Source organism: Halichoerus grypus, chromosome 9 (assembly GCF_964656455.1).
Source record: "Halichoerus grypus chromosome 9, mHalGry1.hap1.1, whole genome shotgun sequence".
Taxonomy (NCBI): Eukaryota; Metazoa; Chordata; class Mammalia; order Carnivora; family Phocidae; genus Halichoerus; species Halichoerus grypus.
The window spans coordinates 48,649,474-48,673,032 of NC_135720.1; the positions used below are offsets into that span (position 1 = coordinate 48,649,474).

General features: G+C 42.3%; 1 protein-coding gene and 1 long non-coding RNA gene across 4 annotated transcripts in view; both read left to right on the plus strand.

Moving 5' to 3' along the window:
- Positions 1-759: 759 nt before the first annotated feature.
- The window catches only part of LAMA4 (laminin subunit alpha 4), a 153,046-nt gene continuing 130,246 nt past the window's right edge, over positions 760-23,559 (plus strand). For 2 of the 3 annotated variants that reach the window (XM_078054850.1, XM_078054851.1), the window contains exons 1-2: positions 760-944; positions 1,037-1,388. In XM_078054850.1, coding sequence (XP_077910976.1) covers positions 868-944; positions 1,037-1,388 — 429 coding nt within the window. In that variant the 5' untranslated portion in view covers positions 760-867. Of the gene's footprint in view, positions 1,389-23,559 lie in introns of all 3 variants that reach the window. The other variant, XM_078054852.1, reaches the window with a different exon arrangement.
- Positions 12,776-16,617, plus strand: LOC118541261 (uncharacterized). Its single transcript, XR_004920014.2, has 2 exons — positions 12,776-14,055; positions 16,476-16,617. It is a non-coding gene; the product is annotated as an uncharacterized LOC118541261 (long non-coding RNA).

Consider the following 23,559-nt stretch of genomic DNA (forward strand, 5'->3'; position numbering starts at 1 on the left):
AAGCAAAGGTACCTATCAGCTGCAGTGACCACTGACCCATCCACAGGGGCAGCCCCGCACAACTGTAGCCAACTTCGCCCAAAGTCTAAGAAAGGTTACATGACTCACACAGATGTAGTAGGCATGAGATTACAGGCCTAGAGGAAGAGGCCAGGGCTGTGGGCAGTATATTTGACAGGCTCATACACTGCAAGCCTTGTTCCAGAGCCCTTACAAAGCACCTCTTTAGGATGAAAACAAGATGCTCTTTGTAAATAAAAGTTCATGCATTTGCGTAATGAAGTCATTTTCCAGCGCTGCAGTAAAAGATATTCTTCTCCCAAGCCCCCTGGGTGAGGACTGTCAAGAGGAAGACGGCGGCCAGCCAGTCTCAATGAAGATAGCTCAAAGAGTGAAGCATTCCATCTTTAGAAAATGAGAAACCTTGCTCAAGAAAGTGGGTGCCCTCCCCCTCTGCCATAGAGTGAGATTGCCTACCTCTGGCTCCTGCCCCTGGAATCCCTTTCCCACTCACTTCCCTGCAAACTAGGGGGCCACATAAGAGATCTACATAAATACAGATAAGACACCGGGCACCTTGACTAAATCAATAAGAGATGTGAGGAAGGAATCACAAAAGCTGAACATTCACGGGGGTCCGTTGGAGGGGCTCCAAACTGAGATGGGAGGGGGAGGGCAGGCCAGGGAAAGGCCCAGAGCTCGGTGTGTGAAATGCCAGTTGGAGTGGGAGGGCCTGGAAGTGGAAGGTAGAAAGGGAGTGGTGCGAATGGATGTGAGGAGGAAGGCAGGACAGCGCAGCCCTCAGTCCCCACCCGCCCCGGCCAGGAGGTGGCCGGCGGGGCTCGCCCCAACCCCGTCTGCCTTTTGATGCTCAGCCTTAAGCTTCATCCATCTATACGCCCTTCAGCCAGAGCCTCTGGGGAGAGAGAAAGCGGGAGAGAAAAGTGAGAGAGGCAGAGGGGGAAGAAGGAAAGAGAAGAGAGAAGGGGGGAAGGGGGACTCCCGCTCACTCGCTCCCTCTCCCTTTTTGACTAAGTTGCTCCTTGGGCCGCCTTGACTTCCCACATCTGGACTCGGCGGAGGCCGAGAAGGTAGAGCAAGCGAGGCACCGCCGCCCCACGGCGGGGGGGCTACCGACGAGGACAAACCGCCGCCGAGCCCCAGGCAGAGCCCTGCTGGATGTCAGCGGAGAGATGGCCGTGAGCTCAGCCCGGTGCTCAGTCCTGCCGCTGTGGCTCCTCTGGGGCGCTGCGTGCGCCGCCGCGGCGGCCGGGAACCACAACACTTTTCCTTTTGACATTGAAGGGAGCTCAGCCGTCGGCAGACAAGACGCGCCCGAGACGAGCGAGCCCCGCGTGGCTCCCGGAAGGCTGCCGCCTGCTGCCAAGGTACAGTGTCCCTGCCATTGTGACCCTGCCGCGGCACCTGCGCCCCGCGGGGTGCGGGCGCCACGCTCGCGTCCCCCTCTCTCCCCTCCTCTTTCCCTCCCCCATCCGCCTTGAGAGTTTCACCTGTACCAGGTCCGTTCAGAAACTTGGAATGAAGAGTTTTACTTTGTTAAGTTGGATTGGGACGTCGTGAGTTGCGAGTTGAGGCTTTGGAACATGTCACTGTTCAAACTAGCAGAAGTGCATGTGTCCTGTGTACTCCGAGTGGGGCTGCTTAGACTCTCACCTGGGGCTGCAGTGGCACTTCTGTGACTTTCTGCCACTTGCATGTCCCAGGAAAGTCATTTTTGCCAAGCCACAGCTCCTAATGCCTGTGCCCTGTGCCTGGCTTCCTGCTCCTCTGTGATGTTGGGACAATGGAAACAATACTGCGGGACCAATCCTTTTGTCATAAATCAAACAGAAGGTTCTCTGCAACAGGAGAGAGTGCGCCAGTGGCTGAGGGTGATGGGATACTACAGAGTCCGTTGGGAAGCTGCAGAGCAGATACTTGAAATAGACGGGAGCCATATTCCCGAAGCAAGAAGTTGTGATGAAAATCAAGCCCCATCCCAAAAGTTAAAATGATCAGGATATGCTATTGAATATATGGTTATGCAAAGAGCTGCTGTTTGAATACCTTACAATAGCTTTTATGTTGAAAGCACAACCAAAATGTAGTAATTGGGTAAAGGAGGATGAATCCAGAATAAGTGATTTAAGAGTCCCCTGAGCCAAGACGGACAACAGCATGTCCAGTGCGTGGGAGATGTTAAGTAGGAGGAAAATGAAGTCACCTAAGTTCATGGGAAAGGAAGGAGCAATGGACCTAACATCACACACACACACACACACACACACACACACACGCTATAGCTATGGTTCTAGCAACTATAGAACCAAAGCAGTTATGTGGATTGACACCATTTCTAACAGAACTGAAGTCCAGATTATTGCTATTAATCCTGCTAATTGTTAGTAGAACGGTAGTTCTTAATTATTACTACCAAAATAAGGTGCATGAAGATGGTCCTTCTCCAGGAGTGAGCCCCACCCACACCCCCCAAAAAAGAGGGAGGGTGGGTAGGACCAGAGCATACCAACCTCCCACTGTGGTGCAAAAAGTAACCTCTATGTGAAAGAGGGGGGCAGGCTTCTGCTCAGCTTTATACTCCCCAGGCATGGAGAGAAGCCAGGCCAGGAGAGACACCAATGGGAAGGCATTGCTTCTCCACAGGCTAGGAATTAACCCCCCGCCCCGAGGAAGCATTATTTCCACCTGTTGCTTTGAGCATGGAAAATCTCAGAGTGAAATGCCTAAGGTTAGGTTGCCCTTTTATTAAGATAAAATACAAGACATCTAATTAAGTTTGAATTTCAGATAGCAACAAATAGATTTTTTGCTTATGTCTCAAATATTGCATGGGATGTATTTATAGTAAAATTATTTATTGTTTATCTGAAATTCAAATTTACCTAGGCATTCTGTATTTTTATCTGCTGATTTTGGAGATATGGGCACAGAAAACTTTTTGTAACACTCATCCCACAAAAAGTAAGAAAATAATTATTTGATTTTCAGGGAACCTTAAATTTATTGCTGAGACCCTGAGTGATTTCTTATACACTCATATGCTCAGTGAAATAATAGGAAGGCAGCACAGCAGAGTATTTTAAATGGCAGGCTTTGCACTCTGATGGTCCCAAGTTCAAATTTCAACTTTCCTGCTCCTTACCTAAGGCAAATCACAGATGCCCAAATTACAGAGAAAGAAATTGAGGCTTAGAGAAAGTATTGATGCCTACTTCATACTTCCTACAGTTACCGTGATAAAATTGGATAAAATATACAGAAAGAATGCTTAACACAGTACTTGGTATAGCATAAATGCTTTATACATTCTGAATCTTACTATCAGTATAAAATATGCAGATGATTGGATTAAAGAAACCCTTATTTGGGAATATTTCTCAGAACGTTATTTTTATGGTGCTATTTTTCTTAATATTGCTATACCTCTGTTTGTCTATATCTTTCCAACCAGGAAGAATATCGTATAGTGAGTTAAATTTGTAATACTGTCAGAGTCTAATAGGTTCAGAATGCCAGTTGAGGCTTTTGGTTTAGGAAAACAGAAAGAAGCTATTAGTCATTCCAGAAGGGTCAAAGTATATGATGTAGAAAGGGTGGGATTGGAGTAATTATGTTCCCACTGCATAGTTTCCCATAATACCTCTAGTCAGCCTGCGGTCCCGTGGCGATCCCAGTGCCCCAGCATTTAGATTTCCCATGCTCTTTAGAGCCAGTAAGGAGACCATAAACCAAATACATTCTGGAAATGTAATAACTTCGTAGAGACACTCTACTGAATTGGTTCAGGAGATTGTATTTACATCTATAGACAGAGAGAACGAGACCATGGACTCATATGACACATTATTCGTGGGAAGTTTGAGATGTGAATGGAGGGACATTTTAAAAATACATTCATTTTATTTGGCTTGGATTTATATGAATGGTTTTTCCTCAATTTCCCTTCAAAGTGAAGGAAGAAAAATACTAAGGCAAGCATGGAGCAGTGGGAGGTGCTTGGCTGATGGCCCTCCAAAGGCTCTCCCAAGCTCCTTGACAGCGAGGTTTGTGCTCTCCCTACCCCTGGGTCCTCAGCTCTGAACACAGGCCCCAGTCTCCCACACACTGCACTGCTCAGTTTGAGTTAGGGGATCAAAGACATTAAATGCACACTGAATAAAAGGATGAGGAGCACTGGCTGACCAAGAAAGAAGGTCCCTCCTTTCCTTCTCAAACAAGCCCAAACATCCCCCAGGATGCAAAGAGTTTGAAAAGAGTAGCACCCACCGGTAACTCTGTGCTAAGGGGTAGGATTTTCCCACCTTCTGTTTTTTTTACAATTTCCTGAGTCCATTATTGCTGAGTTTATGGCAAAAGCAATGATTCTCAGTAGGTGGGGGTGGGCAAAGGAGAGACTGGGTACTTTCAAAAAAGTATACTCACTCTTCTAATATTTTACATTTAAGAAAAGAAAGCCTTGATTTTTATCACACACACTCTAGCAAGTAAAATTAGGCAAAAGTCCTCTTAACCAATATGGATATGTGAAAGAACTGGAGGGGGTACAGGGATGGAGACAGGAACAGTCTCCAAGGAGAGGGTATCAGAATGTCCTTGGCAGGAAGGACAGTCTTGTCTGTCAAAAAGAAGCAGGCATTATATAAGGTCAAGAACACTAGGTTAGAGTTTGCCGCTGTGTGGCTGGGAAGAAGCCCCGCACAGAGACTCAGCAGAGTGGGGGGGGGGGCTCCGCTAGAGGGGCAGAATGGGAGGTTGGGGGGGGCGACAGTGCTGTGACTGCCTTTTGGGAGATAATTGAGAAATTAAGGGAAATAAGTGACAATATTGAGCAAACTTCTCTCAGAGAGGAAAACGGGAATTTACCTCCTGGTAACCTGACTGGGCTTTGCTGCTGTTGTTGTTAGCTGCCTTCAGAGAAAATCAATGGCCCATGAACCACATGTGCAAAGATACCCCACCCTGGACACACCTATTTGCTGGCTTTAAAAAAAGCACTATGAACTAGACTAATTCTGAGTAACTTTTCCTCTAGACTTTTTTTTTATTGCTGATACATGATCCTGTGCTCCAATGAAGCAGTGCCTTGACACTAAAGGATTGCAGTATGTTTATTAAAAGGCAGCTTAGATCTCTTTCACTATCTTCATTCCTTTTCCTTATCTTGGGCCCTTACTTTGAAAATGGCCCCGTTGAATCACATTAAGTCACTGGCCTGGGCCATCATTCTATACTGCTGCTCAACAGTGCGTTTAGGTAATGTGAAGCCCCACATGCAGTCATTATTTCCTTCACTCAGTATCATCCAACAAGCAGGTTTGGAGCCTTACCCTGTACAGGGAGCAATAAGTAGGCACCAGGAGGGACAGAAGGAAGGCAGAGTCACATCCCTACCCTCAGGGAGGAAGCAATCTTAGAACAAAAAATATGTACACAGCCACTCTATAAAGCAGAATGAATTAATATTCTGTGAGAGTGGCTAGCAGCTACGGGCCATGGGGGTAATGTGGAAAAAGATTACTCTTGAGCCAGATCAGTAGGACACAATCACCTACTCACAAAATACCAAAGAAGTTTCCTGGGAAACATTATTTTAGAAGGACTAAATATAGCAGTGGCAGTAGTAATAATAATAATAGCATGGCTTGTGGCACGCGCTCATTGAGTATTTACCACGCGCCACACACTAGTCTAAGCATTCCCCGTGAGTTATGTTTTTTTAAAAACCCTCCTAACAACTCAGTGGGACTCGTATAGTTACTATCTTATTTTGTAAACATGGAAACTGAGGCACAGAGCATTTGCCCAGGTATGCTACCTGGTAAGTGGCACAGCTAGGAAGGAGTTTATAAAAGTAATTCAATTGTGCAAGAGTATCTAGGAAAAAGTGGTTAGGTTACTAAAACTATCTGTCGACATAATTTCAGTCAAAGTTTTGGGAATTTCTTAAAGTTATATAAAATGCCATTCAAAGACTATTTGTGCAATGCTTGCTTGATGAGTAGTTGCATAAAATTTTAGGATTACCAAAGAATTGAGATAACTTACTTTTCCGGACCCGTCTGATAGCTACTTTTTAAACTACTCATATAGGAAAGACAAAAAAATAACACTTCCTGATTTCTACTATGTCCCATGTAACTACATGCATTATCTTTTGTAATACTCAATAGTGAAATTTATACCCATTTTATAGATGACCAAATTAAGGTTTGGAGATGGTTAAGTACCTTGCCCAAGGTTTCCAAATCCCATTCTCTTTTTCCAGCAAATCACTGGGTCTCCCTGATAGATTTTTTTTTAACTCTAGAGTTTTCTTGCATCCCATTTTCCTTTTATAAGTATATTCTAGTGTGTTTCCTCTTCATGATGCTATAGTCTACATTAGAAGCTCCTGATTTAGATTAATAGGGAAAGAATCCAGAACAGCACCACCTACAGGAATATATGGTCTATCTCACAGAATTTTTATAAAATTGCTGGAAAATAAAGAATTCCCTTTGCTGTAGTTCCGGAGTTCTTGGATTTAACCATAACTTTTTTTTATTGTGGTAAAATATACGTAACATAAAAGTTTCCTTTTAACCATTTTTAAGTGGCATTAGGTACATTCATATTGTTATGCAACCTTCACCACCATCCATCTCCAAAACTTTTTCATCTTCCCAAACTGAAACTCAATACCCATTAAAGAATAATTCCCCATTACCCCCTTCCCTAGATGCTGGCAACCATCATTCCACTTTCTGTTTCTATGAATATTACGATAATAGATACTTCATGTAGGTGGAACCTACAATATTTGTTCTTTTGTGCCTGGCTTATTTCATTTACCATAATGTCTTTAAGGTTCATCTGTGTTGTAGTACGTGTTCAAATTTCATTACTTTTTAAGGCTGAATAATATTCTATTGTATGTATATATCACACTTTGCTTACCCATTTATCTGTTGATGGACATTTGGGTTGCTTCTACCTGCTAGCTTCTGTGAATAATGTCGCAGTGTCCATTGATATACACATACTTGTTTTGAGTTTCTGCTTTCCATTCTTTGGGGTATATACCCAGAAGTGGAAATGCTAATTGTATGGTTCAGGAATAAAATTAAAACTTGGCTTCTTATAGAGGCCAAGCAAAACATTACTGGGCAGTGAAAGGAATACACCCTGGGAGTGGTTAAGGCCAAAGTGACAGGAGAAGGGTTGTCTCATCCAGAGAGACAGCCACCTCTGTGTTGCCAGGTCTTCTGTTTTTGTTTTTTGTTTTTTTTTTCAAGAGAAAACAGAATCTGGATTCTTAGGTAAAATTGCTGACTCAATTTTTTTTTACTACCTTGTGGGATGTACATCTGATGGCCCCGTTCAGCCCAAGGGTTGTTTATTTGCAGTCTCTGCTTAACAACATTTGAAATTCACCTTTCATCAAAGGTACAATGTGGGCATCTAGCCAGACAGATGTGCTATGAATTCAGCTCCACTACTTTCTAGCTGTTTGACTTTGAACAAATTAGTCCATCCTTCAGAGGCTCAGTTTGTTTGATTGTCGAATGAATAGAAATGTATTTGCCTTGCAAGATTGTTGTGAAGTAATAGATATAAGCTACCTCACAAAGTCTGCCTTCAGTTCCCTGTCTCTTCTACCTCCTCTCCCCTTTCCTTCCACTGTTTTTATCTATCTGCAAGTTAAGATTTGTTTTATCAATTTATTTTTATCTAAATTTTTACTTCTTTATCTAAATTTGATTACTTCCAACTTTTCCTTACAAATGTGCTGATTATCCAACATTGGAGAAGGAGACTGTCGTTGAACTTTTGTAATTATTGTATCTCCAACGATTCTTTAAACATAGCTTTTCATCAACGATAGGATGATCTGAGCAGTAAAGAGAAATGAATGAGTTTTTCTAAAGCCCCAAAAAGCTAAACAAAAACCCCAACATCATTGATATGACAAGGACTTTTTTTTCTTTCACAATTAAATTCTCAAATCTGACCTGTCATGGTTTTTTGAAATATGTAATGCCAAAAAACACTCCTCTCCTTTTGGGTTTTTCCTTGCTCAAAGTAACCATATAAATATAATGATGGCCAGACATAATTTTGAGACATCTGATTGATTAGAAACCATTAAAATCAGACTACCAGTACATTACTGAGTTCCAGAAATTGCCATTTCCAAACACTTACTTATTTGTTTTCTGGAACCGGTAAATCTGCTGGTTCATTGAGATGTAGTGACCACAGAGAAGGATATTTAAATATCTACTCCAGCATTTGCCGAAGAGAAGCATTCTTTTTTCAACTGTTTTCTTTTTTGCTCCTAATGTGGTAAAGTTAAATTCTGGGAAATGGTTTACTAAAGGGAAGCTTAGCCACAGATGTTTGTAATTCCAACTTAAGTTTCCCATCAAAGTCTTAATGAAATTCAGCTGCCAGCAGCTGGCTCTGAATCTGAGTCTTTTTATCATGAGAAACTTGGGGAAAACATCATTCTGAGGCTGAATGGTAGTGGGAAAATGTCCATATTCAAGCCCAAATCCCCTGCATAAAGAAAAAAATACATAAAGAAATAAATTCTGTTTTTAAAAAAGAGGAGAGGGGGGTGGTCAGACATACTTTAAGGAATATGCAATTTAACCTTCTTTTCACTTCCAGGAGTTTCTTAGTTTGTGTGTTGTGTTTTGGAAGAAGCTAAAGATCTAGTGTTTACCTAACTGGAGTGGAATACCTACATTTATGGCTCCATGAGAACTGATGAGTTGGAGAGATCCCATACCACCAACAGCTGCATGAGCGCAAGTCTCTTGCAGACCAGACCAGTAATCCATGTTGTATACTACAGCTAAAAGGACCCTTGCGTGCAGTGTAGACTTTATGCATTTGTGTTTATTTTGAAATCATGTCCTCCATTCGTTGAAGTGGCATGATTACGCTAAAGGAACCTAGGGAGTCTAGAGATCAGAGATGTCTTCACTAAAACTGGCCTCAGAGGTGACTGGTACATGGAGTGATGTTGTCTGTCTACACAGTGAATTGCAACGTGTCCTACTGCACGACAGCTCTGTAAAGCCTAATGTGGGCCCAAAGGAATGTGTAATAGAGACACCAGTAGAAGGCAAGAGAAATGTCTAGTGAGCCTCGTACTGTGGGATCCTAGGGTTGTGGAACCGTCTAGCATGACAGCAAGAGCCAGAGCCCACATTTGGGATCCCGGGCTTAAAATTGTGGCTGGACTCTTCTTCCACAGTAGAGTTATTCCACGATGCCTTTCAAGCTTCAAGGCCACACAGGCTGTTTCCCCCTTGAGGAACAGTGACAATTTGACAAGCTGAGAGTGCCCTAAAGGTAACCTCTCTTCCTGCTGATATGCCATGAGTCCCGGGAGCAGCAGAGTGATTCTGTCATCTGTGATTCTGTCAATTCCCCGGTCACAGGTGAGGTCCTAAATGCATGTTACTGGGAGACGGAAGAGAGTCTGAATGCCTGGAGATGAGCCAGTGTTTGCGGTGCATGAATAATTGCCTCGTTCTGTATTGTTCCCTTGGAATTGTGGTCTGTCATGATCAACGCCAGGAGACACCCTGAAATTCCATCTATAAGAGACAAGCCCTGAAGCCCCTATTGCAGCACAGAATTCAGCATAAAGGAGGCCTGTGTGAATGCAGAGCCAGTGGGTGGTTATTACTGGATGTATAACTCTATTATACCTTGCAGTGCGAACCATAAAATCAAAGGGATCACAGAACGTTAGATCTAGATAGAGAGCTTAGAGATTCAACCCTCTCATTTTGTAGACAAGGAAACTGAGTCTCAGGGTAGGAGGTGGTTGAGGATACAAAGCTCACTCATTAGCAGCAGTGACAGGCAGTCTGTCTTCTGACTTCCAGCCTTATACTCTTTCAAACTGTTTCAATAATATATATATATATATATATATTTATATATAAGAGCAAACAATTTTTTATATATAAATATATATATAATATATATAATATATATATATCTTTAAGAGAAAATATATATATATATATCTTTAAGAGAAAAATTGTTTGCTTCTAATATACTATTATTCACTTTACTCTTTATGGTTTCTATTTATCCTTAAGATGAGGTCTACAGGAGAGTCCCATGGAATTCAGTGGAGTGGGACAAGCCCTGGAATGTGAGTCTGGAACCAACTCTTCTGGCTCTTGGCCATGCCACTGACAACAAGATCACCTCACCTTTCCCAGTTAAAGGGATCTGGGCAAATCCCTTCACCACCTGGGTCCTCAATTTCTACAGTTTAAAAAGAATAAAACAAAATAAGCAAACAAAAACAAGGTTATTTCTAGCAACAAAGTTCTATAATTATCTCATAAATAGGTCAAAATTTATGCTCATTGAAAGGAAGCTGGCTTAAGGAACAGAATCACTCAGAGTCACAATTGCTGTCCTAGTTAGAACCCCAAGCCTGAGGAGCCTAGAGCTTGAGGGAAACGCAGGGTCCTGATCTGGAGACCCCCCTGATTTGGTGGGTCTTTTCCCTGCTTCCTAACAACTCCAGGTGTGGGTTTGAGGGTGGCCACAGGACAGAGCACAGGCCCGGCCGCAGTCATGAGCCTTTCCAAGGTGACATACCAAGGTCCGATGAATGCCAGTGGTCCCCCACACCTAGGTTCCTGCGGACTGCCACCTGCCCTATCCAGACCCTTCAGGATGACCCTACACTGAAGCTCTACACAGAGCACAGGAAGGATGACACTGGAAGACATGAGGGGCAGGGAGAACTACTGAGGGGAGGCCTATGTCCTCGCATCTCAACAGTTCAGGGACACGTGACCAGGTCCAGAGAGGAGAATGTATTTTCACTCAGTGCAAAAGGAAGGGAAAGTTGGTGATGGATTATTGATTCATTATAAACATCAGCTGAAGTCACTGCATTGCCGCGTGCACAGTACAGCTATCAACAGAGACTTCGTGAGAAGGTAAAGAGGAAGGCTAACTTGATAACCTACTCTAGACTGCGCAAAAAGCGACCTTTGGAAGCAAATAATTTTGAGGACCTTTCTGGAAGTCAGAATCGTCCCTGTGTGAGGGGCCCTGGCGTGTGAATGCTCTGATTGTTGCCGGCTACAGGGAACAGGTGTCTAATCACCGTGACCCAAAGCTCGGCCCAAGGGAGGAAGCATGAGCACCACAGAGGCTGGCCTTGGAGATGCAGACTCGCAGTCGCTCCCCGGAATCAGAACCCGCATTTTCACCAGACCCCCAGCTTGTGCATATGCACGGTAGAGTAGGAGATGTGTGAGCCTCTCAAAGGCAGCTGGGCTTGAAATTTAATGGACTTAGAGGAAATTGGGAATCCAGAAAAGGGAAGGTTTTTTCATGTAATTACAGGGAGGCCTAAAATAGAAACCCAGCTCAGGGCTGTGTGAGGCTAGGAAGAGGGCTCACAGGCCCACACAGGTAGCCCCTGGCCTGAAATGCTGCCCTCTAGAATAAAAAACAAGTTCAAAGCAAACGGCTGCTTCAGGGAATGTGGAGAAGCTGAAACCATGGCCCACAGAGCATAGGTGCTCAGGAAGGGGTTTTTATGAACTGATAGGGAAGGTTGCCTACTTCCCCCTACTTCCAGCCACCCCTACCCTAGAAACAGGACCCCTGGAGACTCCTTGTCCTTGAGGGAAATGGAGGGGAGGAAGGGGAAGAATTTACTTGTGGCATCTGCTTGAGAATAGGGTGTTGCTCAGACTCTTCAGGAAATAGTGGAATTGCAATGTTCCCCTTGCTAATAAGGGAAGCTTTCTAATTCAGGATAACGTGTCTTCAGGGAGTGAGAAGTGTGGTCTTTGTCCTAGGCTAGAAAGATGATGTTCAGAGATATAGAAGAGCTAGTTCCACGAAATGGAAATTGCTCAAGCTGGCCCTCCGCTACAGGGACTGAGATCTGCAGGGAAGCGCTCTTGAGTCGGGCTCTGTGCCTCTCCGGCATTAGAGGGGGCATCGGCCTCCTGCAGACTCCACGTCTCCTTGATCCCGCCTCAGCCCTGAGGGGGGCTGTTTTATAACAGCTCTGGACCCCTTCAAGACGCCAGCGGACTGGTTTCAAAGATCCTTTTAGCTTTAACTCCTAAGCATTCGATCAGCAGTTGCTGCGTCCTAGGCATTGTTTTAGACATTTTATGTGTATTATTAATTCATTTATTCCTCACAACATAATGAGGAGGGCACTACCATTAGTGCTATTTTACAGACAAGGAAACCGAGTCACATAGAAGTTGAGTAACTTATTCAAGATCACAGTTTAGAATCTGACTCCAAGCTCACCATCTTTGTCCTATAACGACCCTTTAATGTCGGTTTCTAAATCTCAGAGAGCCTGACTACTGTCAGGGTCCCCAGATTCATCCAGGAATGCCAGAGAGGTCTTAGTAGTTGACAAGTCTATAAAGAATATTTAAATTACTGGTATGTTTATATTTTGGCTTTTTTTTTTTTTTTTTTTTTAGTTAGAGAGTAAACCGACATCACCTCAGTAACAATGAGAGGTTCTTCTTTGGACATAACAGGAATAAAAATCGACATAATTTCTGAATGTGTATGTTTTCATGTTTCTCCAGCTATGCGAAGCACTAATCATTTCAGTGGGATCCTGAGTTTACCTTGAGGATCTACGACTGAAAAGAACTCGATAGAAGGATAAGGCAAGAAACCGAAATGTGGTAAAAGCAGGACCTTGGAGGAAATGATTAGACGAAGTATGTCAATCATAGGAAAACCAAGTGAAGGTTTAGAAACAGTTTACCTTTTAAAATTTTTCTTTATAAATGGCAATATTAAAAGGGAGTTTAGCAACAGAAAAGATTCAAGTCAGACCTAAAAGAAACATAAGCTATTAACTCCTTTTCTAGCGAACAGCTTGTCTGAAAAAAAGGGAGTTATCCATTCAGCACAAAAGGATTAAGAGCCAAGTGCTGAGAAACACCATCAAGCCACTGATGGGTCCATCTGGAACAGACCCAGGTCTCTGCCCTCGTGGACTAGGAGAAGAGCTGTACTAGTAGTCAGAGGAAGTGCACTGGTACCCTGGGAGAAGGGAATGTACAACAGTAGTGGCCCCCCAAATTTTCATGCTCAAGAACATCTACTATTTCTCCTATTCCTCTGGCTTCATGTTTTGAAATAGGTTGCCTATCATATCAGTTTGCTAGGGCTGCCGTAACAAAATACCACGGACTGGGAGGCTTACATAATAGAAATTTATTTTCTCACTGTTCTGGAGGCTAGAAGTCCAAGATCAAGGGGCCATCAGGGTCAGTTTATGGTGAATCCTCTCTTCCTAGCTCACAAATGGCCATCTTCTCTCTGGGTCTTCACCTGCCCTTTATTCTGTGCATGTGCAGAGAGGGAGAGAGCTCTCTAGTGTCTCTTCCTCTTGTATAAAGACACCAGTCTGTCAGGCCTTACCCTTACGACCTTAGTTAACCTCTATCACCTCCTTATGGGCCCTACCTCTACACAGAGTCACATTGGGCGTTAGAGCTTCAACACAGGGCTTGGTGGGAGACATAATTGAGTCCATAACACCTACCAAGGGCAGTGTGTTAAGCAATAACTCATTTTTAATGGGACAAATTAATTAATAACTGCAAAAGAGAGCTTCTGATAAAATAAGATAATCAGTGTTACCACTTTGTACTATCTTCAGCCCAAAGTATAAACAAACACAAAAATTTTGCGTTTCATTTTAGCTGTACATTTCTTATGAGTGTGTCACAATTAATTTTAAGGAGATATTTTGAAATATGGAAATAGTATGCCAGGCTCTATATTGCCATCCTTTATCCCTTAGGTATCCAGGGACATTGGGTTGATCAGCATCCATATCTTTACTCTCTTATTTTTTAAAAAGTTCCTGCTTCTTCAGGGAGTGCACGTATGCTACAAAGATGAATGAAACACAGTAGAAGAGAGGAAACAAGTACACCAGCGGCGTAATACAGCACAACTGATGTGTCGTAAAAAGCCTTCGAGGGTATAGAAGAAGCATCCCAGGTGACTTCATGGGAGAGCTGGTATTTGAGTTCAGTCTTAAAGTTGGGGGAAATTCAAGGCGAGGGGACAGGATGAGTAAGGACAAAAGACATGGGTTTCTTCTAGAAAGACATATAGTCTCAGCTGGTGGGACTAGACAACAGGGAGCCATTGAAGACTTCAGAGTAGAAAAGAAACCCCATGAGAGTTGTGCTTCCAGATCAACATTAACCTGGAAACAGGCTATTGGATACTTTGGACAAGAGGCCCCAGAGAGCCTGGAATCAGAGTCATCTAGGTCATGCGTTGGTAATTATCCGGGAGAGAGGGAGAAGGGCCTGGATTGGAATGGTGGCTGTAGCCTGGAAAGGACAGAACAGATGCTGGGGTCGTTGCAGAGATTCTTTCAAGAGGACTTGCTGTATGTTTGGAGAGCAAGGGTGAGGGAGAAGTCAGAGGTGCTGCTGATGTTTGTAGAAATGTATGACATCATTGCAAGAAAATCTCTTTGGAGACTTTTTGACATACAGGCTACTAAATCAGTGACTTTCAAGCTGAGGCTTTACCGAAATGCCTTGGGTATAATTTGGGGTGAGGGTGGCTGAGCAGCAGGAAGTTGGGGCTTTGCTTCCTTCAGCCAGAGCATCTTCTTTTTTTATCTGTTTTGTAGAAGAGTTCCACATGATATTTCACTGGGGACAAAAAGATCTCTACTGTAACACATTTGAGAATCATTTGACTGGGGGCTCCCACGTTGATATTCCAAATCATGACAGTTCTCCGAAATGTTACGCCAAATCTTGTTCCAATCCCTGCCTCCTAGGCAGTCGTCCGGTGGTGCACACACCTGCCTCGGGGCCAGGCCAGCCTGCTGCTTGCGCAGAGCCCCTGATGCGCTGAGCTCCTCTCCAGCAGTGCCGAACAGGAGCTCGAAATCTCTAAACAATTGGTACTCCTCTGAGAGTTATTTTTATGCTTCCTGTTCCTTGTCTGATGATATTTTTGGCCCTTTCCTAGGAAATAAGGAAATTCCACTTTTGTCTCGGTTATTACCTGGGGGTACTGAGGACAACAAACAAAGGAGTTTTGGAAAGAGGATAGGGTGGTAGTGAGTAGACCAGCTAACTGGTATCTTTTGATCCTCACAGGAATGGTCAGATGTTTGCTTGGTTGCTTTTTTTTTTTTAATCCAATTATTCCATCTGCATAAACATCATCTTCTCCCAAACTACAGTTTCTAACCTACACTCTGAGCTAAAAAAGATGGTTCTTACTTAGTCTTACTCTTCCCTCCCTGCACGCAGTATTGGACCCATCTCTGGTCCTTTATCTCCAAAGGCCAAAATGCTTCCACGTGAATGTTATGTTTATGAAAAGGGAGCAAATAAATATTAAAAACTGTACTTTACTTTCTCACTTGACTAAAAATAGTGACACCTTAAGAATTTCACAGTGTCATGAAGGCAAACTTCAGTTTGTTTTATTTTGTTTATGACATATATGCAGAACACCGAGGGAGAACTGATCTTCCAATGAGTAAGGAAAGCTCTCTATAGCTCTCATCCCATAGCTTGAAAGAGTTCCACTTTTAAAAAGCTATTGATATTAGGGGCACCTGGCTGGCTCAGTCAGAGGAGCATGAGACTCTTGATCTTGGGGTCATGAGTTCAGGCCTCACATTGGGTGTAGAGATTACTAAGAAAAATAAACTTAAAAAAAAAAATCTGTTGATATTGGACAAATGTTATTCACAAGTGCCAAATATTGGAATTTCCAATGACTACTAACTCAGTTGAAAAACAATGTTAATACTTACAAAGTTTCCATGGTTTACAAGGTGTATTCCTGCATATTTTTTTCTTTATTCCTTGCAACTGTGTTACAAACCAGGAAGGCCAGGCGTCACTGATCTAATTTACGGAAACATGGAGATGTCAAATGAATTTTCCAAAGTCTCATAGCATGTAATGTTATTGAGACCACAGGAAATTTTATACAATTATAGACTGTTGAGATGGGAAGAGCCTAGGAATCATTGTGCCACCAATGTCATTGAAAGAGAAGGAAACTAGAGCCAAAAGTTTAGTCACTTCCTCAAGGTCCCACAGCAGGTTTCTAGAACTGGGGCCAGAACCAAGTTCCCTGGCTCTTGGAGCAGTCCTCTTGCTCTGTTCCACAGCATGGGTGCCATCACCAGGACAAAGAAGAGTGATGAGGAACACCTGGTGACCTGTGCGTTGGGACACGAAACGAGCTGGATCAGACCAAAGCATATCCGTGTTTACTTTCTTATTATGTCTTATGCTACCACGTATGCCTCAGTCCTGAGTAATTTAAGTACTAAAATATTAGAAGTTCTCTTAGCCTTTTGATCATGATACTTATCCCAGTTTTGAATTTAATTTATAACCCTATCATTCATACCTTTTCTTTCATTTCAGAGATTTTTGCATTGGCCCCATATGGCTACTGACCCCTTCAATTATGCTGTTAGCACCTGTACTTAGAAAGAAGGCTTTCAAGTGCAAGAAGATTTCAGAATTTCTGGCTAGAGTTTTCTGATGGTCATAAAAAAATAAACAACACATTCTGGATCTTAAAAGGAAGAAAGGGAAAAAAAAGATCTATTTCAAAAATGAACAATGACCCTTTTGTTTCAAAACAATTGAAGAGTTAATTTTTAAAAATTCCCAGACCACATCGTGTCTGCCATCCCCCCTGCAATACGATCGTCATTCAGGTTTCCACATGACTTTAAGAAATTCCCCTGTCATGAAACAAAACAATAGTAACATGAGAAATTAACGAGGAAAATGAAATGTGGGAGAGCACCAAAGTGGTCTACTCAGGCAGTCATACCCCGCTGGGACCTTCCCAGCCTGCTTTGGAACAATTCAGAATTTCAGCCTCTTCACTTCATTAATACCTGTTTCTCAAATAAAATCTGCCAATGCCCAGCAGAACTGCAGTTGGTGAAATCCAGGGACTGTCCCATGAGTAGTATCTGCTCCGATGTGCCCTGACTCTAATAACCAGTATTTCAGGGGTTGGGGCAGCACCTGGTGGTCAGCAAAATAGGAAGGTCTGTGGGAGGCAGGACAGCTCTTAACTGCTGCCCACTCAGTGGTCCATTTTCCAAATAACAGGCACCGTCATCCCCTGTCCTCTCCCCTGGTATTTGATGTGAGGAGGATCCTCAATATGGTGAGAGTAATATTGTATTTAAGGAGATTCAAACATCTTTGTAAGGTTAGAGTAAGAATCTTCATGGGGGAAGTATAATGTTCTTTGTAGGGTGTTTAAAATCTCTTCGTTTTATTAAAGGGCTGGATTCTTCCTAATCTCAAAGAGTATTTGTGATTATTTTGGCAGATGAAGCACATTTTTCCTGTGTTTTTGGACGTGTAATATATCAAAATGTTCAGTGGAAATAAGCATTTTGGTGGGGTTTTTTTTTGTGTAGAACATCTTTTCATCTGCTCTTCCATTTTAATTATTTTGAAAACTAACAAGTGTGGGACACTTTTTTTAGTTTTCAGACATTATATCTTCATCTCAGATGATCTAAACTGTGTTTTGATTTTCCTTTGATTACAATCTCTCTCCCTTTTTTTAAATCTGCTAACATAAGCTCATATTCAACTAGAAAATTTGCTTTCTCCACAAGTTCATGAGTCAGCATAGATTTCCTTCAAGCATAGTTCAAATCGTCTTAAGAAATTTACAGACTTCAAAAAGGAAAAAAAAAAACAACACTGAAATAGTAGTTGAGGCCTTAAATGAGGATAGTTTTCTGCTCCATTTCAGCTGCTCAGAGACTGGGCTATTGACAATAGAGTATTGAAAAGCAAGTGCACCAGGTTCTTGCTTTAATTCTTGATGGGTTCTACGTAAATTAAATCAATCTTATAACTACTCAGAGGGCCAGAAAACCAAGTGTTTCTACCACCATTCTTCTGCTCATCTCACTTTGGGCAAATTTCACTAGATAGAATGAAAAAGGATAAAATAAAAATATTCTCTTTTTATAGTTTAATGACATTGTCCCTATGCATAAATTATAACTTGGAAATTATTGTCAAATCCAAGCTTCCTAAGTTTAAAGCCACATGAGAGTCACTCTTGGAGTTCTGGTGAGCACTAAGAATTATTGAGGCTTTTAGGCGTACTTAACACTTACTTTGGGGATGCCTCCAATATTATCTACGATGTTTAGAGAGAGAAGTATCTCCGTGGGAGTATAGTGTAAGCAAGAAGGTTGCTGAAGATGCCACTTGAGTTTAATCGTGATATTAAGCTAATCTTTCCAAAGAAGGTCCCAGAAAGTAGAAAAATAGTAGGTCCATCTGGTACCTTCATTGAGGTAGATTACCAGGGATGAAAGATGTCTGCTTTGAGCAATAAAACAATAGAAGGCACAGAAGTTTGAGCCTCTGCATCTTATGGGTAATGATTAAAATATGCTCTATGCTTTCCAGCCTTTCAGCTTTAGCTTTCCTCCTTCAAAACAAAACAAAACCCAACTCTACACAATAGTCACCTCCTCTGAAGAACCATTCTTGATGTACGTCCCCCCACTCCCATGTTAAAAGTAATCTCTCCTTCTTCACGCTCTCAGCATCTCTCTGTACCTCTCCTCTTACATTAGGATTCTTAGTACGTTCTGCCCTACCTTATGGTAAGATACATATGCCCCCTCCTCCAGGGGGAGGCCAGCAGTGTCTGTGATTCATCTTCTGATCCCCAAATCGCCCAGCCAAGTGCCTTCAGTATGAAGTGCTTAAAAAAAAAAAAAAGTTTATGCATCCCTCATTTACTCTTAAAAGCCTGCTTTGTGCCACATCCTAAACTGGGCCCCAGGTGAACAGTGGTACATGAAACAAAAAGACAGAATGAATAAATGACCATACCAAATGCTGAAAGCCAAAACAGTGCTGAGTCTTTTGTTTGTGGCATGTGTACATTCTGACATGATTCGGTCTATAATCCTGATGGCCAAATTGGCATTCAGCTTGACATCAATAGTGAACCATGGTGTCCCTAGGCTATTCATTCCAGGAGCTCTGCACTGCGGGGGAGAATATCTTTTAAGCTAAAAGCTTTGTCTTTCCCACTGTATATGGAAAAATTGACTATGCATTTTCATAGAGAAGGTCTAGTGAAGAAATGTTTATATTGGAACAAGCCCCATCTCTAAATCTGGGCTTGTTGCTGAATGGTATTTTGTTTCCTTGGATCAGGAAAGGGGTCTGGAAACATCTGTAACTAAAGTATTGTTTTAAAATCAGCACAATTTTTCCCCCTCAAATGATAGATAACAGAATTACTTTAAATCAAACACGCTCAGCCTTCCCCCTCTATTTCCTCTCATAAATGTGTATTATTCTGTTGTCATGAGCGTGGCTGCGCACAGAACAGATTTGTAGTATTCAAGGCATCGCCTGCTCCATTGCCGTCCTTTTCTTTTCACGGTAGTTCGTATACTTTACCTTCACTTTTATAACTGTGCTCAAACAGAGTAGTTATCAGGATTACAGTAGTTATTTGGGGCCAAATTTTAAACGCTACAGATAATATCAGATTGTAAAGTGATTCTGGAACTATCCTCAAATTTTTTACTAAAAAGAAATGTGCAGATTATTTGTGTCATTTATAAATGTAAACTTGAATAAGGTAAAGTTTTAAATTAGGCAGTGTTTTGCCCAAATTACAAAATAAAATGTTTAGGGGAGGGAAGTTGGGGACAAAAAAATCATAGGAAACAATCCCAAATTACATGAAAAGAGTGGAAATTTTATACCAATTTTGAGTATCATTCATGTTCTAAAAAGAATTGAAGTAGTTTATGGACAGTTCATGATATTATAGTTAAAATTTTGTTAGTATAGATTTACCATTTGTTGGAAAAGCTTTTTGTTTTGTTTTGTTTCTTTTTAAATTAACTCCCTACATCATGGAGCTAAATGTTCAGTATGTTCTAAATGTTCCTTTCCCATGCTTTCTATAAGCACTTGGTGTTTGATATATTTGTTTATTTATGAACTGTTTGAAAATGGCCCTGTCATCAGAGTCCCTGAACAGACTTTGATCTTGCCTTGAAGATTCATTCTTCTGAGGCTTTTAGGTGCTTGACACATAGCAGAGACATAAAATGTTTGTTCCATGAATTCTACTACTCACATTTTACAAATTTACAAATAAGAACACTTGCAGGTAGAGTCTCATTGTCCTTTGTCTCCTAAAATTTGTTTCATAAAATACATCAATGGCATTGTGTAGGTTCAACAAACAATCCTAGATTTTGAGCCCATTCCAAGCCCTCTGTGGGATTTAGCCTCCTTCAGTGCTGAAGGACAAAGGTGTTGGTCTCATGGTTCTGTCAAAATTATAGTGACAGTATTTTATTAGTACAATTTATGGGTCATAGTCTTCCTGTTAGTTGGGGCCAGACGTATCAACCTGCCATACATTCTGCCTAACCAGACATCTGCTTCTGATTCATAAGGGGAAACACCTGCACACATGCTGATGTATATTACACAAAGGGGCATCCTTTCCCAAGGCCCATTGTCAGATCCCTCAAATGGAACAAGAGAGGTGTCAAGGACACAGCTGGATGTCATACGACCAGCTTCTAACAAGGGTTAGAAGGGTTGACTTCTCTAACGAATAATCTACACTATTTGCCTCATAGTCCATTTCTATCTGCACTATGTAGAAACTGTTAAAAATTGGAACACCAGCTACAAGTTACTATATTTAAATTAATAATAATTGCCATATGCCAAATCAAGTCATTACAGAGGGCTGACGGGCAATGTTTCCTATTCCACCACATGCAAAGCAAACCTGAAAAAGGCTTAAAAGCGTCCTCTCCCATCACCTGCTCCCACTTCTCCATCCCACCCCACCCCAACCCCTTCACCCGCCCTGCCTGGGGAATGGTATTAAGACGTTTTGATGACTTTGGCATTCACCTGTGAAACAAGAAGATAGTGGAATAACTTAAATGCGATTCTTGACAGATCTGATAACCATGACCAGAGTTGATTTTTATCCCAAGATAGACCTGTGAAAGGCAGAGGAGGACAGTGTGGGCTTTCCTGCAGCCCCCAGAAGGGACGTGAGCCTCCGCAATACCCCCTGAAATTCTCAATATCATTTTCTTCATCATCGTCAAGAAGTGTGTTTTAGCCAAAGGAGCACTGAGGGTTGCATTAGCATGCTCTAGGCAAACAACTTCTGATAAGTCCCTTACTTCCCTAGATCTCACTTTCCCCACATTTAAAATGAGAGGTAAGACAAGGTAATCACTAAGATCCTCACCAGCTCTTGAGTCCCGTGATTCTGTAACATCAAGATACGTTCAGTACATATGTATTAAGCACCTGCTATGCAAGGCACTGAGGATACAGTGACAAATCAGACAAATCCAGTTTCTGTTCTTGGGGAGTTCAGTCTTCTGGGGAGGAAAGACAGTGAACTGGTAACTTCGAGTGTCGCTGCTGAGCTACGTGCCATAAAGAGTGATGGCCCACTGCAGGGCTGCCAGTTAAAACAGACCATCGTCGCACAGACATGTCTGAAAGGAAAGGAGGAAGCTACTAGCTGTTGAACCCCTCGCATGCCCTTCTGTTGGACTCTAAATGCACAATATTAGTTAATCCTCACAGCTACTCTAGGAGCTAATATTATCCATTTTTCAGAAAGGGAAACTGAGACCTCGCATTAAATAGCCTGGGTGGTAGAACTGGAACTGGAATCCAGATGATCTTATGCTTTCAGCTCCTCCAAGTTGTCTCCTAAGGCCGTGACTATAGGGAATTATGGCTGCTGTAAGGAGTAGATGGTAGTGTATCACATCAGTGCACATGAGAGGTCAATCAGCGAGGTCTAGAAGCTGGGGGTACCCTACATGCAAGCGTATTTGGAGGAGAAATTGACGCACTCACTCAACGAATACTTCCTTAACAGCTGCCAGATGCAGAGTTAACAAATGAATACACGTGTGTGCATTTCTAAAAATGACAAAGAGTAGATTTTCATCATATTCTGACAACTGGGTGTGCAAAATCTAAAGAAAGATTACCTAAAGGTACATATTTGTATGTAGAGAGAGAAAGAGAATTTGTAAGCTGTTGGAAGAATAAGAAAGAAATGAGAACACATTTGAGGGAACTTCCCCCTGCCTATGAAATGTTCTTCATTTCCTCATTGAACAATTGATTCACTGCAATTATATTGAGAAACCTATCAAAATTGACTACTTGAAAAGGATCCTACCTTTGAATACAAACTCTTATCTATTTGGATTTCCTGGAAATGTGCTCCAGTGACTGAACAGGGGGGAAATGTCACTTTTCCCAGATTGTTATAAATTATGATAGAAGGGGTCTGAATATGTGAAGTGCAGTCTATCTTTAGATAGTGCAGTTTCAATCCCCAGGTGGATAGAATTCAATTTGTTAGCTCTTTCCAGTCTGTTACTAGCTTTTCCAAAACTAGTATCTTGTAAGAGGCATTTGCATCCATGCTTTTTCTTGACTATGGCCCCTACTGGGACTACTTAAAAATCTGTCGTCACTGCCACATTAATGTTTAGAATAATTATAGCTAAAAAGACCTTTCCCCTTCAACAAAGAATAGTTGTCTCCTAACAGCTGATTCAATTTTTATGAAATGGAAAGTAGAGCTCAGGATGTTGGAGGAGATAATCGGTGTTATCATAGTTTTGCCTGTTCTCAGAGGTGATGGCCGAGGAAGGCTGAGGAACAGTGCTATCTAGGAAGGAGACACACGGCTCCCCACCAACAAAGACAGTGAGGAGGGGGCCATGAGGCAGGTGTGATTAAAAACAACTGGATATAAATAATCTTAAACTTCTGGCCTAATTTTAGCTAAGTTCACACAGCCACGGTAATTTCCGGTATCACATTTAATAATTTTCTAACAAAAGCTGAGTTTCCTTCTGTTTCAGGGTTTTAAAACCATCCTAATTGGTCAATTAACATTTTTTTAATGAGCCTTTAAATATTTGGTAAAAACAACTTGGATATTTGAAAGAGGCCTTGGCCTAGGACTGGCTGAAAAAGAAAGTCAACCAGGTATCATTTCACACATGTGCTGGATCATTAAATGGTCCCCAGATAAAGAACTGGTAGGTCAATTATTTCCTACCATTGCTTGAGTACCTTCTCCTGCCATACTCCTGGGGGTGATGGTGGGCTGGTTACTCCGCACCTGCTCTCCTCCACTCCCCTCCAGATCCTAGCTTGGCCCCTGCCTGCCTGCCTCACTCTGTCTGCAGAGGCCAAGCCTTGCTGAGCCTTGCAGACTGCACTACTCATGCTCCCTCGCTGAACTAGAAAACAGAAGAAGGGACAGGTGGGGTAGTTCTGCCATGTTCCCTCTCTGCCTTAGGCACTGCCTCCTGGGCAGAAGCTGAGGCCCCCACAAGACATTGGTTTTCATGGTGGCCTAGCCACACCTCTGGCCCCCACCTGGGTTAGTGTAACAACTCTTTTT